The sequence below is a fragment of the Cryptomeria japonica genome, chromosome 3, assembly GCF_030272615.1.
Source record: "Cryptomeria japonica chromosome 3, Sugi_1.0, whole genome shotgun sequence".
NCBI classification, from domain to species: Eukaryota; Viridiplantae; Streptophyta; class Pinopsida; order Cupressales; family Cupressaceae; genus Cryptomeria; species Cryptomeria japonica.
Genome location: NC_081407.1, coordinates 467,541,375 through 467,555,192, shown reverse-complemented (window position 1 = coordinate 467,555,192; position 13,818 = coordinate 467,541,375). Strand labels below are relative to the sequence as shown.

At 36.4% G+C, this 13,818-nt stretch overlaps 1 protein-coding gene across 3 annotated transcripts in view; it reads right to left on the bottom strand.

The window, feature by feature from the left end:
• Positions 1 to 238: 238 nt before the first annotated feature.
• The window catches only part of LOC131041381 (uncharacterized), a 145,608-nt gene continuing 132,028 nt past the window's right edge, over positions 239 to 13,818 (bottom strand). For all 3 annotated transcript variants that reach the window (XM_057974432.2, XM_057974433.2, XM_057974434.2), the window contains 5 exons: positions 13,088 to 13,248; positions 1,506 to 1,669; positions 1,022 to 1,104; positions 828 to 913; positions 239 to 621 (listed from right to left, as the gene is read on the bottom strand). In XM_057974432.2, the coding sequence (XP_057830415.2) occupies positions 478 to 621; positions 828 to 913; positions 1,022 to 1,104; positions 1,506 to 1,669; positions 13,088 to 13,248 (638 nt within the window). In that variant the 3' untranslated portion in view covers positions 239 to 477. The remainder of the gene's footprint in view (positions 622 to 827; positions 914 to 1,021; positions 1,105 to 1,505; positions 1,670 to 13,087; positions 13,249 to 13,818) is intronic.

The following is a 13,818-nucleotide window of genomic DNA, read 5'->3' as shown; positions in this document are numbered from 1 at the left end:
TATCCTACGCTTCATGTTGGCCAAATAATCATTTTTTTTAAAAAATTTGCATTAAATTTAGCTCACTCAATAGGCACCGCATTCTTGAACATCCTTGGAAGATGAAGTCTACTTAATGAAGTAAATTGTCAAATGTATGTATCTGTACAATTTGAAACACCGTATGGCTTAATAAGAAAAAACACCTTTCATTTGTGGTAAACTGCAAGAAATTTGACTAGCAATTGCAAGTTGCATAAGCATTGTTCAATAAGTGCATCAACTTGTGAATTTATAATTATCGTCAACTGTGAATAACAAATTTCAAAAAAATTTAAAATTTCCCGCATGTAATATACATTTGTGATTTTTCTGTCAAATGACTAGAAGAAAGGACAAATTTAAGCTTGTGTAACTTGTCCTCTCAAAGCCATATAGGAGTGAACAAATATCAAATTATAAAAAATAAATGTATAAATTTTCCAATTGGAAAATAATTTAAAATGCATAGCTTGACAAAAAGCTTGAATACACAGTAACATCAACCCAAGAAGGAAAGCATCCTTTCAACTTCAATGTCTGTTTGTCAAGATATTGATCTAAGACAGCAAGATCAATGTTTAGAGCTTCAGAACTATTTGCCTGAATTCCAAAGAAAATAAAATTCAGTAAGCATGCAATAAGTCAACATTCTAGCTACGATAAAAACTAGCAGGTAACCTTGAAATTTTTACTGTTGGCCAGGTACCAATGCTACAGTGATATGGTCTACCCTAATTGAAATAAAGCTAGATGCAAAATATTCCACTTATGCGATCAAGATCTATAGGAATGAGCCAGAAGTTTACCTCAAGCCAAAAATTCCAATTCTCATAGCTACTACCACTTAATCGCAATATATATGAGGGAGGCCCACCATTTACTTGTTCAGGAACTGTAAGCAGAAGCTAAGGTTATGCCCTTGGGCGCTTCAATCCAAACAAAGAATCTCATCTAAATATTTGAAGACCAGTTAAACAAGTTGTATGGCAATACATCTCACCTGGGAGTTGGTTCTCAGAAAAAGACCAACTAGACAAAGGGCCTGTGATATTAAGAACTGCAACCCAGACCTCTTGGAGAGAACTGTGGTTCATACGCACATCAAACTAATCAGTTGCCTTTTTACCACAAAATCAAGGGTCGAAATTTCAACAATTTTCATTGAGAGAGACCTGCTATAGTGTATATATAATTCTATTGAGAAAGCCACACTTCAATTCTACATGGAGCATCCTCATGAGTGCAGTTTTAAAAGAGATCCACAATACAGAAAAGCCATATGCACTTACTTCTCTTACATGCTTACACCAATTTTTCAAATAGTTTGAACAACTATGTTTGCTTACCCAAGAAGAGCACAGAACTCAGAAAAATTATATGAACTTAATATTAACATGTGGAAACCAGCTCAACATTCATCCACAAAGAGTGCAAAGAGTTCAATGTCAGCGTCCAGCAAATAGAGAATATTATATTATGCTTACCCTAAGTCAAGCTCCAAATGGATCCTCCGAAACTGAGAGCTGAATAGTTTGGTATCCTCAGTCATGAATAGGTGTGGTAAAGAAGGATAGTGTACAAAAATATCTTTTCCTGCTGCAGGATAACTCAATCTGCTCGTAAATAATTCAGAAATCGGGTACAATGCCTGACAATAAACAAACAAGCACATCAGATAAAGACTTTCAAAATTCAGAGTCAACAAAATTTACAGAAAAGTTGTAAATGTTTTGAATATCTTAACACGCTCATTTTGATTCCGTGTTCTAGATAAGTTGTATTCTAGTTGTATGCAGCAAAGGATCATGGACAAGTTGGTATACATTTTTGTGGTTGTATTCATGGGGATTTTGTACTGTCCCCTACTAGGATTTGGGCTATTTTAACCAAAATTAATCAATTTCCATATACTTATAACTTAAACTAGATTGATTAAGAAGCAATTCCATCTTAACATGAACCAAATCTAATATTTTTATTTGTCAGATTTAGACATTAAGTATACATATATAACTATATATGTATTTATATATATATATATATAATCATTATTCTAATTTGAACATGCAAATAAACAAATAAATGAATTATAAATTATACTATAAATCATTTATTTCTTTATTAGTTGCCTATTTATTAATTATTTATTATATAAATAATAATACAACCACTGCCTGAGAAAGCATCAATTATACTAATGGCTGCAAGGGCAGACAGATCTGACATGCGTCAGATCTGGTCTGCCACTTTATATGAAATCAAAGAGTCTATATTAATATTACTATTAAACTCTGAATTAAAAAATATTATTAAATATCATATATTAAACATACGTATTAAGCCATCCCCATGCATACCACAAAGAACAATGATGTTTACTGCATGTAACTCAAAAACAATTCTGATCTGATCTGATTTGATCGATGTTGTCAGATAATGTCCATCTCTTCTTTTCCGAACTGGAGTCATGTTCCTTTATTGATTGTTGCAGGGCTATATATTTCTCCTGAAAGTTTTTCCCCTTTTGAAATGATGCTTGATATCCCTTTAATATACCATGAAGGGATATGAATATGAACGTTGCAACTCTTCATTATCTTTAGTAGATCGCACCCTTTGGTTACTGATTATTTAACTCTTGGTGATCGTACCTTTCCCTCCAAACTAATCGCTACATTAGTTAATCTTTATTTTCTTAAGAAATGACAAAGAATAGTAAGTCGATGCCTGAGCAGTGGTTACTGATTATTTAACTCTTGGTGATCGTACCTTTCCCTCCTAACTAATCGCTACATTAGTTAATCTTTATTTTCTTAAGAAATGACAAAGAATAGTAAGTCGATGCCTGAGCAGTCACTATAATCACTCAACATAACATACTTCTCACAGCTGCATATTTCATAATGAATCGTTGCTCCAAAAAATATATAATAGACGTCACTGCTTTTTATTGTTACTATTGAAGTTGAGGAAAAATCAACTCTACAACTTCCAAAGATCACCTGCATGCAAACCTGTCACAGAAGGAGAGAAGCAAAAAAAACTATGGAGGCAAGAATTCAGAGATCCAGAAAAGAGGAGTCATATTGATTGTGTAACAAGAATGCAATTCAATAATCACAGTTGTTATGAAAATACAAAGAGAGAATCCTTATAAAAGGATACTTGAAACCTTAAAGGTGAAAACCCTAAAGAATTATAAGATTCCTAAGTTTAGCTTAAGCATAGAATATAATACACTAATAATTAAATAAATAATTATTAGCTAATAAAAGATAACTCTAACACCCCCCCTTAAGATGAACTTAGGGAGTAGTTAAAAAACAATTAAGGACTAAAAAAGCATGTAAAAAATGCATAAAAGCAACAATGGGTCCCGGCAACTAGGCTTGATGAGGTACCCAAGTACAATAAAAATCTCTGTAAAGTGGAGAAAAAGGAGAAAACCCTGTGGGAACAAAACTCCTCTCCAAGAAGAGATGAAAGCTCAAGTGAAGGGCTAAGAAGCCTCCAAACAAGAGTGTTCCAGAAGATAGGAACAAAAAGAAGAGAATGAAGAACACCATTGAAGCATGAAATAGCTACAAACACTGTCAAAGAGTAACTGCTGATCTGAAGAACCTCCACTGAAATAGAACATGACCAGGTAAAAAAGACTATAATATGCATGAGTGCCCTCAAATGACACTACTCGAAAAGATGGCAAACAAAGGCAAACAACTGAACTCGAAGATGTAGATGACATGAAACACCAAAGCCTGAAGAGTTGATCAATCGAACCAAGGAAGCATTAGAACAACTGGACAAACCTCCCCATAATGCTGAAAAGCGAGAAGGACAGGTACACTGAAAAGAACGGCCAACAAGAACTGCATGACGAAGAACCAAGAACATCGAAGGTGCAAAGAAAGTACATAGTGTCGTGGAGGGAACACTCACTTGACACACATCATGAGGCTAATGTCGTGGAAGGAACACTCACGTGACAAAGTTAAATGGCAAACAAAGGCAAACATCAACCCCCCCATGGAACTTTATAAGTAGAGCATATACAATAAGACACAAGATGTGCAAGATCCCAAGTATACAATGCATGGTGGCACTTTGTCTCAATGCATTTGCATAAATAAAATGCTACAATGATCAGAAGAGACAGAAGATTGGAAATAGAAAGAACAACCAAAGACAAGACATCCTATTCAAAGAAAGAGATCCCAGGACCTGAAACATCCAAGATATTCACCAGAATGCTGAAAAGCAAAAAACTGAATAAAATATACCTAGAGCATAATCTGGAAAGAAAACTCATATGAATGGAAAGAACACAAAACAAGCTATCCAACGATATAAAGTATTCAAAAAACGGAGTTCGGATGCTCAAGTTGTCTCCCAGAGTGCAAAAAAGAACCTATGGCTTTGACAGCAAAAACACCACCAAACAAGCAAAATGAAAAGATCAAACCTCCAGATCTGGATAGAGCTCGGAAAGAGCTTTCCGACGATATAAGGTTTGTCGAAAAACGCCTCTGTATGTCCAAGATATGGCCAAAAAACTGAAGGTGCTCCGAATGGGCCCAGAAGAGGCCTGATGGCTGCCTACACAATGCTGACGTCATCTAGTTGCGAGCATAAATTTGACGGCCGTATGGCCGTCACCACCAAAAAACCAATTTGCCTAGAAAAACTCGTCAGAAAAAAATCCAGTGTAAAACAAAAAATCCCGATCGCCGGAAAAACAAGGGATTGGCTGGAAACAGGCCAGCGGCTCCTGGGCTGCGTAGGAGTGGTGCAGGGGCAGCAGTCGGGTGGCTAGCAAGCGGCCGGCGGCTGGCAGAGTTTCTGGGCGGCAGGAGCCTAGCGGCCAACAGCAGACGATCGGCCGACGGGAGTGGCGAGCAGCAGGCGAGGTTTCCGGGCGGCGGCAACGGCCAGCAAGGAGAGGACCACGGGCCCTGCAGGGGTCCACGGATAGGGCAGAGCAGCAAGCAACCGGAGGCACAGCAGGGGATAAGGGGCCTTAAAAAAAACTCCTGCTTTTTTCGATTTTTTTTTTTAAATCAAAAGCAATTTTTTTTTTATAAGAAAAAAAAACGAATAAGGCCCATTAAAAAAAATCTGCCTCGATCTGCATGCCCGAGGCCGTACGGCCTGGGCCTAAAAACTTTTTTGCCTCTCGAAGACTTGAGACCAAAATATATCGAATTTTATATCAAAATTCATGGAAAATGCCTCCTGAATCCAACCGTGAAGTCCTTTTGGCACCAAAATGTACCAAAACAACAGCTAACCCCAGAAATGGAAAAAAGCAACTGCACAAACCCCCAAATACACAGATCTGAAGAACAAGGGCCAAAATCTTTCATGAAGAGAACAGGGGCATGCAGATCTGGATCTCTGATACCATATTGAAGTTGAGGAAAAATCAACTCTACAACTCCCAGAGATCACCTGCAAGCAAACCTGTCACAAAAGTGTTGGTGTTTGTTTTATCATCTACCAAACATTAGAATAAGATACCCAAAGGTATTCTATCCTCTCCTGAAAAATCACTGCTGATTCCAAGGTCTATATGTGCGAACAAGAGACTTTAGCGGGATAGCTACTCGGGTGGACTTTTGGAGGTATGCATGTCTCCTAAGGCGGACTTTGAAGAATCCTTGGACCCCTTTCATGGGCGAACTTTGTGAACTTCATCATCATGCTTGCCATCTCCCCACCCTAAGGCGGATTTTATGCTTCATGTTTACTTTAAATACCTTCCTCCTAGGGCAGACTTTTGAAGCATCTCCATCATCTTGCTTAGGCGGACTTTTAAGGTGTCACCAAGGAGGGTGGAGTTTTAGACACATGTTTCAGGGGCGGAGTTTTAGGCTTCCACCAAGGCAGACTTTGGAACCTATGACCACCAAGGCGGACTTTGGAGACATGGCAACTTGCTTGGAGGGCGGACTTTTGAGGCATCTTCAAGGGCAAAGTTTTAGGCTTCCTCCAAGGATGGCAGAGTTTTAGTCTACCTCCAAGGGCGGAGTTTTGAATGACTTCACCAAGGCGGACTTTTATGATATCTCCACCAGCATGGCGGACTTTGAAGACATAAGGAGGGCGGACTTTTGGAAGGCCTCAAGAGGCTTGCATACCATCATAGGCGGACTTTCATGGCTCCATTGCATAGGGCAGACTTTGAGGACACCTCCATCATTAGCACCTTGGGCGGAGTTTTCATCCCCTGCCATAACACTCAACATCATTCGTTAGCCAGACTTAGAAAAATATTTGGAAAATTTCAAAATTCCACAATTTTAATCAGATTAACTTGAAATTTGAAATCCATACTCCGGCAAACCATCTGAAGCATCATGACCACTAAAATGTAAGAACTTATCTTTTTAGGTCAAAACTTGAAAATTTTCGATCGCAATCGAAGTAGGTTAGTGGTATCACTGCAAACCCTAGGTCCCCACTCTGAAAAAGCAAAAAGCAAGCATCCCTTAAAAAAAAGGAAAGCTTTCTAAAAAAAGCCATACCGGGGGATTGGGCTAAAAATGCCAAAAACAGAACTTCCTAAAAAATAGGAAAAAGCAAAAAAGTAAATTTTCTAAAAATAGAAAGTTGTTCAAATTCGTCCAAATCAATTGCGATCTTCGTCCTTTGGCCTTTCTAGGCACTTTGACGGTATCCGGACTTTGTTATCACTCGACTTACAAAATCTAACTTTCAATCTCTAAGACTCGAACCGTTCAAAACTGAGCAAGGCTTGGCAAAACTGAAGCGGAAGGCCACGGGCACTAACAAAAACCCTAGAAAGCAAGAAAAAGGGAGGGTCCCCATTTGCAATGGGGCGATGTGTGAAAAAGGTCACAACAAGGAGGAGAGAAGCAAAAGAAGCTATGGAGGCCAGAATTCAGAGATCCAGAAAAGAGGAGTCATATTGATTGTGCAACAAGAATGCAATTCAGTAATTAGAGTTGTTATGAAAATACAAAGAGAGAATCCTTATAAAAGGATACTCGAAACCCTAAAGGTGAAAACCCTAAAGAATTATAAGATTCCTTATAATTCCTAAGTTTAACTTAAGCATAATAGAGTATAATAGACTAATAATTAAATAAATAATTATTAGCTAATAAAAGATAACTCTAACAGTTACCATTATTACTATCTCTTAAATTGCTCCCATATAATGCTCTCATCTTGGAATCGATGCCATTGTTTATAAACCATTATATTTTACAAGTGTTCTAGGCAGACCATAAGTGCTGACTAATAATATCGATGACTATCTTTTCCTAAGACTTCATCACTAGAATGTTTGATGACACTGGTTAATGTGGTGGTCTGCCTATTCATACTTTTATAGGGATGCTTATCCCGATCTAGCCGAAGGGTATCGAGACATTGCACAGTTCTATCATTAATGATCATCCCTTAACAATGCTAATCGACATCTCTTGATTCATAATGATTTTCATCATTAAATGATATTGCTCAAGGAATATTGATTATCAACGTGATTAACTTAAATACGGATATGATAGATATTGTTCTACCAATATAGAGGGATCGTTTATATCTTTGTTGATCTAAATATGATAATCTATGTTGGTTCTATATATAGAGATATGTTCTACGTAAGGAATACTTATTGCTTCATAATGTATTGGATAGGATGTTTGTGACAATGAAATAACAATTGCTAGCCCACATCACAATTAAAAGTAACATCACATACTTTGTAATAAAGTAACCTCCCATGTGTTGTGACCTAATGTAAATTATGTTAATAATTTAAAATATATAAATTATCTTTAATTTATTTTTTTATTTGAATATTTCCAGAATATTATTAAAGTAATAAATATTAATTAAATAATAATATTTAATGAATAAATAAATTTCAAATAATTATTTGTTGATAAATATTATTCTATATTAATTAATAAATAATAATTGCTTCATTTAGGATATATATATAGCAATCAAGGAGGGGACATGACAGATTTCAATCAAGTTATAGGTGGCATGCATGACTAATTTATCGTTTTCTTTCTTCTTCAACCTTATTCTTTGAAAATGAGAGAGAAAAGTGCATACCTAACATAGAACCAACTATATGCTTTTGAGAATACCATGCTCCCAGCTTACCCCATGATTTTACACCAGTGTTCCACGGAGACGCGTCCCCCCAAAAAAAATCCGCGTCTCCTGTAGGGGGACATTTCCAAGACTTGGGGACTTGGGGAAAACATCCCCCCACAGCACCACCACTTTTGCGACCTCCGCCACCTTTGGCGGGGACACTATTGGGTTGCTTGCTATATGTTACATGTTGTTGCATATTGATTGCACCCTTTAACTTCGTGAAAACTAGTTGGCCTTTCATGGGGCACTGATGAAGATGTTATATTGCAGATTTCGCCTCGAAGATTTCAGTTCACCTCTATTTTTTATATCAGCACCACCCCACCCCACTACCATTCCGTCACCATCCCCTCGCCATTCCCAAATTTAGGCCCTTGGTCCCCCATCCCCGAAACCTGTCTCCGTGTCCCCCCATACCCTAGTTAGGAAACTCCGTGGAACACTGTTTTACACGAAGCAAAACTCATTGAAAATGTGATATTATTTAAAGTGTTGAACAAACTTTTTTAGACAGTTAGAGTGTTTAAATTCAGAAACATCCTTTTTCCCCTTCTCAGAACTTAACTATTACTGGAATAATTATATTTTTGCACCAAACAAATACTCACCAGTCAATTGAACTAGAAGACATTCTATTATTTGCAAACACAAACACTATAAATTCCTGAACAATGAAAAGAACATATACAGTCTGTAATGACAAGTAATGACAACATTAAATATTTGTATCCCAATTGCTTTCAATACACACACACACACGCACAAATGCACAAACATATCTATACAGTATACACTATATGTATACATATATATGTATGTAAGTATATATATATGAAAATCATACCAACACTTGCAATTGAAATAAATATATGACTACTATCATATTCTCCGTTTTTAGAATTAATATGTTGGAGGTAATTCGCCTCATTTTAGTGTCTTACATTTGTGGTCACATCAAATTTTTGGGAGAAAGAAATGCGCTAAATCATCCTAAATCCTTCCGGGGTTAAAAAACGAGGCTAAATTGCTTAGTTGAATATTAAATACTATAAAATGATTTCTAAAAATTGTAGAGTCAGGATCAAAAGGAGAAAAGACTTGCTAATTATAAATGTCTTTATGTGCAGTAGTGCCATTACATTTTGAAGTAAGTAAAAGAAGTAAACAAGATTAGAAGATAAATGATGAAAGACAGTAATTTTTATTTTTGCTAACCTTCTTGCTTCTGGAATATGTTTGGAGCTGAAAAAGGGAGAATTCCTAAGAACTGACAAGTAGATGCTTAAATTTGACTTCGGAATTGATTTTTTTCCCCTGTTTTGTTAGCTAATCAAACTGAGAATTGGCATCTCAACCAACAACGTTGGTGGGTCTGGAGTCCCTTAACCCTATTTGTCTTTAAAAAAATAATGTAGAATTTAGTAAATAAACTTGTCTACACCTAGTAATACCTAGGGCACAATGAACAAGAAACTCAAACTGCAAAATGGCATCTGAGGAGCCTTTTGGCAACCATTATTAGTAGTGTTCAAGAGGTAGGGTAAAACAATGAAAAAATTGATAGCCAGGTTTGTCACCCTTAGATATGTAGTAGGCCAGAAACTTGATATCAGAGGCTCTAATTTAAAAAACCTCCAAATAATAGTAGGAAGACCGGGTTATCCTTCAATGCATAGCACTTATAAACTACCATACAAGACATGCCTCAAATGCAATGAATACCATTTTGAATCTTCATTTGAACCTTTATCTTAAGAGCTTTTAAAAGAAATCATTTATCTTTTTTCACTGCTTCACTTTGTCATCCAGACTTGCTATTTTTTATGGTATGTTATTTATTCTTCTTTTGTAATCTAGTATACATTTCCACTCTCGCTGTTATTCCCTCCCCACAATTTCTTCTATTTATTTCCCCATATCCTACAAACCATAATATTTCTCCATTAGCCCACAGACTTTACTTCACATTCACCATATTTTAGTCTTTCACCTCGTCTACTTTTTATTTATGGCCTTATTTATTATTGGATGCATTACTAATGTTTGCATATGTATTTTTTCTACGAATTCAGAAATCCCCACTTGTTTAAATTGCTCAACATGTCACCTATATAAGCAATCTTTAGATCATAGTTGGTGTCAATGCATAGTTAGCAAGGTAGTTGGCTACTCCATCCACTTCCCTGAAACAATGTCTACACAGAGAAAACTCTGCAGCATCCAATAGAGGCCAAGCCACCCTAAGTATACTTTCCAGTGTCCAAAAATACAAGCCACGATTCCAAACAGCATGGAAGATGACTGTCAAATCTCAATATATAGTGAGGATATCCCACTGCAAGCTGCTAGCTGGAGGCCAAAGACTAAAGCAGCTGCCTCAGCCTCACTTCTGGTTCCTCTATTAACTTTTGTTGAAGGAGCAATCACCAATTTCTCAGATGAATCACTGATCACCCAGCCTTCTCAAGAAGCCCCCGGGTTTCCATGAGATTATCTAGATAACTTTCTTCCTCAATTGGTGCAGAGATTGAGACTGTTCATGATTTTTTATTTCTAGATTCAACACCCACAGTTTTCAATACCAAAATTTACAACTCAACACATTTCCCACCTAAGTTGCCCACCAAGAGTGATTCTATTGCTGCGAAAAATAACAATTACTATAGTCTTGGCATTATATTAAAATTTAAGATCTTGACTTTTATGGAAAAGGAAAGGTAAGGAAAGGGGCTTTTATAGTCCACGATGCCAGCCACCTGTGTATGGGTCTACAGATGGGTTAGAACAGTATGGGACTACCTCGTACTCCCTGCGGGAGTTACCTAACTGCACTACAAATGAGGCATACATACCTTACCCCCTTGTGGGATTTGAACTTGTGACCTCTTTCAAGAGCACAAATTCTCCACAAGTTCTCCACCACTAGGCCAACAAGGGAAGGAAAAATTGCTAGATTAACAATGTTTTGGCCTAAATTTATTAATATGCCACTCATGCTCTCATATTTTGCATTCAGGCAAAGATATGTTTGTGTGTAAAGACCTTCTCAGTGATGTGTCAGTGTGGCATCCTGCTGGTTTTGCAGAATACAAAAACTCAGTAGACTTCCTTCCAAGTGCACAGAATCGTTGTATTCACTCTTGAGGTTTTAAAATATCTGATTCTATTTTTACAAAGTTTTCTACATTTGCATGATTCCTGTGGGATAATATTAATATAAGAAGATTAATAGTCCTCAATAGAGATAGATCCCCTGGCCTTTGGGCCTGTCCTGGATGGTTCAGTAATCAGGACACTAGAACATGATGGGAATGTCCCCCGCGTCACATTTTTTTCTGCATTTATACCTCACGTCCCTGTTACATTTTAGATTTGTATTCCAGTGTTTCATTCAATTTCCAACTTCAGAATTAAGTAGTCAATATTAAATGTTCACTTTTGGTATTAAATGTCATTATCTGAATTTCCGTCATTTAGAATGTTTTACTTTTATTATGTTTAATACTTAATCTATACAATTTGAAAAGCTATAAATTTATTTTTTATCTTGTAGATATATTAATACGTTTTTATATATCTATTATTCAATGTTCCCTAAATTGAAAAAAGCTTTTCTGTCCTGGCGAAATCTCCCCCAAGGACTTGGAGAAACATGGTGAAGTTATTTCCATTTGACCATTTTGTCGTTCAAATGTGGAGTGAATGCATGACAGACTGTTGTAAGCACAACAACCTAGGATAAAATTCTAGGTGTTCATGAAGGAGAACTAGGCCTACCAAATGTCTCAACACTAATGAAACATTTTGTTAACTTCACACCAAGCACACACAAGAAAATAGGAGATGGGACCCACAATAAGTGACATGGAGTTTACCAACCAATGGCACAATGCTTGCTTGATAGATTTTATTTGAACTCGTAGGAATTGCAGGGTCTGTAGATCACATCACTCAATCGCATCTAATGGCTCACACATCTACGAGTAATGAGGAACTTTGACACCCCTTAGGGTTGCACCAACCACACAATCTTCCACATCAATCTAGAGATCTTGGTGCTTTTTCTGTGTGTAAGAAAATTAAATGTTAAGCACTAAAAAAGAAGTTGGTACAATGCTTAATACATAATGAAACATGTAGAAGGACTCATTAGGGATGAATATAGTAAGATGAAACCAATGGGACTTGATGCTATTATAATCACAAACCTCCCTAGGACCAATAAAATTTGAAAATGTATTAAAATATTGGCAAGAAGCTTCTATGTCTATCACACCAGTCACCTAAATCTTCTTTGATAAGAAATTTGAGAGTTCATATTATTAACAAATGACTAATTTGATAAGTCACACTGCATTAATGTGAAAAAAATACCATGAAGTTCTAATATCAATTTCAAATCTTCATGATCAATATATGGTGTTTTGAAATAAGATCTGTGTATAATTTTGATGTATTAAAATGATGGGGCCCACCATAAGTGGCACGGAGCTTATCAACCAATGGCATAATCCCTGCTTGATAAAAAAAATTTGAATTAAAGGCTTGTATGTGAAAGGTTGCTTGACATTTTATTTGATGAACAGAAAATATATTTATACAGGCGATATACAGTTGATATAACTGTAACTGTAAAACTGGCCGTATACAACTGTCATAGGAAGCATACCTTTTTATGGCTTAATGGATTAGAGACACACTGGTGAAGCCCATTAATGATGTAATCTCTTATTATTTAACAAATGAAGCTGATGAATAATATCGAACCGCAGAAAGTGATGCTTGCAATATTTGTAGAGAGGATCTTTCACAAGGATCTCTCAAAGAATAAACTAGGTTTCCCTTAATTTAAACACATGAATTTTCAAGTATTGATATTCTAAACATTAAATAAATATTCTCACCCTTTGTGTGTGCTGAGACTTACCATCCATACTCCTTCATTAGAATAATTTGCTGATTCTTTATTAAACATTGAGCCCATACTCAACTCCTCTGCTACTTCAGGAACATTTTTGAAAAGGAAATCAAAATTATTGGCGTCAAGAACTGCCAAATTGTAACTGATGTCTAAAATTGCATTACCTCCTGCAGGGAAAAAGTCAGAAGTCAACATGTCAAAGCATAAAGGTTATTGAGTAATTCAGAATTATAGAGATGAAAATGTCCCTTTTATACACATTACAAAAATTGCATAGTTATTTTACAAAAACCAGGGACATGCATAGAACCAATTGTGGATTGTCTTACAGAGGCTCACGAAGCCATACATTGAAAACAATACACGCATAAATTGAAAACAAACTTTTCTATCTCCTCCATCAAGCATCAATAAAGGCAATACATATAGCAATACAATAAAGGAAGCACTGCATGTCCTGCTCCAGTCATGAAATATGGATCAAGTATTGTTTGGCTGAATGACACCATCAGGAAGAAGGATAACTTTTAGCTATAAAGATGAACCTTAAGTAAAATATAGCTGATTAAAAAATGAAAACATGATGAGTGCTGCTTGGAGTCCTGCTTCCATTGTTGTTGAACTGCAAGGTCTGCTTCTAATTGCACTCTTCAACATTGCCCTTCAAATTTGTAAATCTTCATGCCAGTAGCTTGGGTTGAATGACCATGAACTGCTCATGGACAACTGTCTACGGC